At 36.5% G+C, this 3680-nt stretch overlaps 1 protein-coding gene across 1 annotated transcript in view; it reads left to right on the top strand.

Annotated features, from left to right (window-relative positions):
* Positions 1–2411, top strand: part of cldn1 (claudin 1) — a 6257-nt gene extending 3846 nt beyond the window's left edge. The window contains exons 2-4 of the mRNA XM_016452599.1: positions 531–694; positions 1907–1990; positions 2239–2411. Coding sequence (XP_016308085.1) covers positions 531–694; positions 1907–1990; positions 2239–2395 — 405 coding nt within the window. The 3' untranslated portion in view covers positions 2396–2411. The remainder of the gene's footprint in view (positions 1–530; positions 695–1906; positions 1991–2238) is intronic.
* Positions 2412–3680: the final 1269 nt, after the last annotated feature.

Raw genomic sequence — 3680 nt, 5'->3', positions numbered from 1 at the left:
TGTTATGTTATACGTTATGTTATGCTATGTTATATGTTATGTTATTTTATACGTTATGTTATGTTATACGTTATGTTATGTTATGTTATGTTATATGTTATGTTATGTTATGTTTGTTATGTTGTCATTATGTTTGTTATGTTGTTATGTTATGTTATGCTATGTTATATGTTATGTTATGTTATGTGATGTGATGTTATACGTTATGTTATGTATGTTATGCTATGTTATATGTTATGTTATGTTGTTATGTTATACGTTATGTTATGCTATGTTATATGTTATGTTATTTTATACGTTATGTTATGTTATGTTATATGTTATGTTATGTTATGTTTGTTATGTTATGTCATTATGTTTGTTATGTCATTATGTTTGTTATGTTGTTATGTTATGTTATGCTATGTTATATGTTGTTATGTTATGTGATGTGATGTTATACGTTAAGTTATGTATGTTATGCTATGTTATATGTTATGTTATGTTGTTATGTTATGTGATGTTATATGTGTGTGTGTGTCTCAGGAGAGGTTCAGGCGGCTCGCGGTTTCATGATCACCTCAATCTTTCTGTGCGGTGTTGGTCTGCTGGTCGCTGCTGTCGGCATGAAGTGCACCACCTGCCTGTCTGACAACAAAGAACAGAAGAACAAAGTGGCTGTGGCTGGAGGCTCCCTCTTCATCATTGCAGATATGTTGCTATTCACTCTCTGTAGAAGCAAACCTAGAGAATCTGCTCAGTAAAACTGAGGCAACCATTAACACTCGGTTTGTGTGGGTGGATTTCATCAGATGCGTTGCGTAAAGATAAAACAGCTGCGACACACTAAAACAACTTATGTAAAGTCTACCTAACATTTGTCAATGAATTACACAACTAATTATTTACTTATAATTACTTATAAAAGTGGGTAATATGAAGTCTTATTTGTCAGTGTTTGTTTGAAATAGCTTCTGTAGCCTACAGATGTCTGCAATGAACAATAAGTTACTTTTCACTGCATTGACTTCAGCACAACTAATGCTGCATTAAAACCCAAATTCACGTATCCGCTCACAACCCAACCGCACGCTCCAGTCTTCAGCGCAGTAACCATAAAACTTCAACATAACACAAATGTCAGACATAACTGAATATTAAACACTAATATGTCTTTCCCTTTACTCAAAAACACATCAGATAACACTTAAATTCAACAATTACTCTCCTGATCCAGCCTTAAGCAAAGCATGCTGGGAACTAAACATCCACTGCCCAGTTTAATTATTTCTGCTAAAAAATAAGTTTAGTTTGACATATTTAAGTAGATTGGACACAATCAAATTAAATTTAGAAATTAGAAACGTTCAAGAAATTGCATTGCTTTAAGTCATTTAATGAAGTAAATTTAACAAGCACCCAAGATCATTATTTACAGTGCTTATATTCATTAAGAAATTACAAATTTTTAATTTGGAGAACTAACAGAGATGAGAAGACCCAGGCCAGTGTTGAGCTTAAAGTGATATTTCAGCCAAAAATCACCATTTTGTCATAATTTACTCACCTTCATGTTGTTCCAAACCTGTATGAGTTTCTTTCTCATACATAAAATAATATATTTTGAAGAATGTTGGCAACCAGTAATTGGTCCCCACTGACTTCCATAGTATAAGAGAAAAAAACTATGCAAGTCAATAGGGAGCAGACACTGTTTGGTTACCAACACTCCTCAAAAATGTCTACGTTTGTGTTCAACAGAAGAAAGAAAGTCATACAAGCTTTGAACTTGAGTAAATGATGACAATTTTCATTTTGAGTGAACTGTCCCCTTTAACAAATTCTGGTAAACAAAGTTATTAAAGTATTAAAATGGGTCTGTTCACATGCAGCATGTTGATGTCAGATCTGGTCTTATTTCTACAAGGGTTTGTGCTCTCGCCGCCACCAGCTGGTATGGAGAAAACATAAGAAAGAAGTTCTTCGATCCGTTTACTCCTACAAATGCAAAGTAAGCATCAGAAGTTTAGTCTAGTAAAACCCTGAATGTAGTGAATGTATCATTCAGCTGTGAGGCTTTATATCTTCATTCTTAATTGCCGAATAATACATCAGTAAATATTAATCCATCCAAAATTATGAATATTGTTATTGATTTATATTTTCTTGAAAATCTGTGTCTTTTGTCATTGTGTGTGTAGTTCCTCTCGTGTCTGTGCTGTGGTTTAATGTGAGCTGGTGTTGGTTGTGTGCACACAGATATGAGTTCGGGAAGGCTCTGTACGTGGGCTGGGGCGCCTCGGCTCTGACCCTCATCGGCGGGATCATGCTCTGCTGTAACTGTGCGAGTAAACCCGCTGGGAAATCCTACCCGCCTCCTCACGCCGCAGGACGACCGGGAACCGACCGCGTGTGAATCCAGTCACAAACAGCACATGTCTGCCAGTGGTGTGTGCCAAGCAGCTTCTGCATCCTTGACTTATGAATTGTTTTATTACCAAAACTTCTCATGTGTTTCAAAGGACTTGATAAGCTCCGTCAATGTGTTTTCTGTACAAAGTTGCGAATTACACTTGTGTGAAAAATTTGAATATTGCGTAAAATATTTGCGAATAAAGCACTGTTTCCATTCAATGTGTTCAAGAGAACAAAATCATCACTTACTGAGAAACTAAGTATCAGTAATAAAATAATAAAAAGTTGCTGCATCCGGTGAAGACTGTGACTATTTCCCCCTATATACTAAATGAAGAAAGGCATTAACTTAAAGCAGCACTATGTAACTTTTTCTGTGTTCAAAATTTGCAAAATGTATATAATGAGCGAGTACAGCATGTCAGAATTATTAATTAATTACAGCATTTGAGGTGGAGTGCGATGAGATCGAGTCAATGTTTAGTCCAGTTATCCAATCACATCATCTGTTGAGGCAAAATCATGTGTTTTTGTTTGCACACTCAGGAATTTATTTGGTAAATGTTTCCATCATAGTTTATGTGTGTTACTTTAAAAAAATACTTTATTCTTACTGAATAAAAAAAAATATCCGCCTCAATTGAGTGCATGAGGTTTTTATGCACATTTTAAGATTTTATGTGCATCAAGGTGTTTACATCCAGAGTTCTTTCATGCAGTATCCCAAAATGTACATAAATATATATGTGGATGGAAACACAGTGTGACAGTGTCAGTCTGATCGTAATGCTCAAGCACACAGTGTTGCAAACCACAAATGACTCTGAACATCAAACTGGGACAGGAGAAAGTATCTGAACACCCAAAACAACCACACACCTCAGCTTTAATGTTTTCTAGTGTAGTTCACTCGCTATCAACAGATATTCCATAAACATGATGATCCTGAAACCGGAAGGTTAGCGTGTTTGTGTGTTTGCTTGATAAAGACTCGTTCTCATACACTAGTCTGTGTTTGTTCTCTGTCCTGTGTGTGTTTGTTTGGACACGCTGAGGGTTGAACCAGCGCAGACCTGCACCACATTCTTCACACATTATCCATCAGAACAGAATAACAGAGTTACGATGGAAATATCCTGACGTGTTCTCCCGCATCTCTTCATGGATGTGCTAATAAACTCCAGACTGAAGGCACTGAGCTGTGATGGAGAAGCAGACGTGACCCACGTAGCCAAAACGGTTTGGCCCGATAATGGCCCAGATCCGGCAGGCCGGATGAAATAACT

The sequence above is a fragment of the Sinocyclocheilus anshuiensis genome, unplaced genomic scaffold (assembly GCF_001515605.1).
Source record: "Sinocyclocheilus anshuiensis isolate Anshui unplaced genomic scaffold, SAMN03320099.WGS_v1.1 scaffold1152, whole genome shotgun sequence".
Taxonomy (NCBI): Eukaryota; Metazoa; Chordata; class Actinopteri; order Cypriniformes; family Cyprinidae; genus Sinocyclocheilus; species Sinocyclocheilus anshuiensis.
Note: the sequence above shows the minus strand (reverse complement) of the source record. Positions and strands in the feature narration are given on the sequence as shown.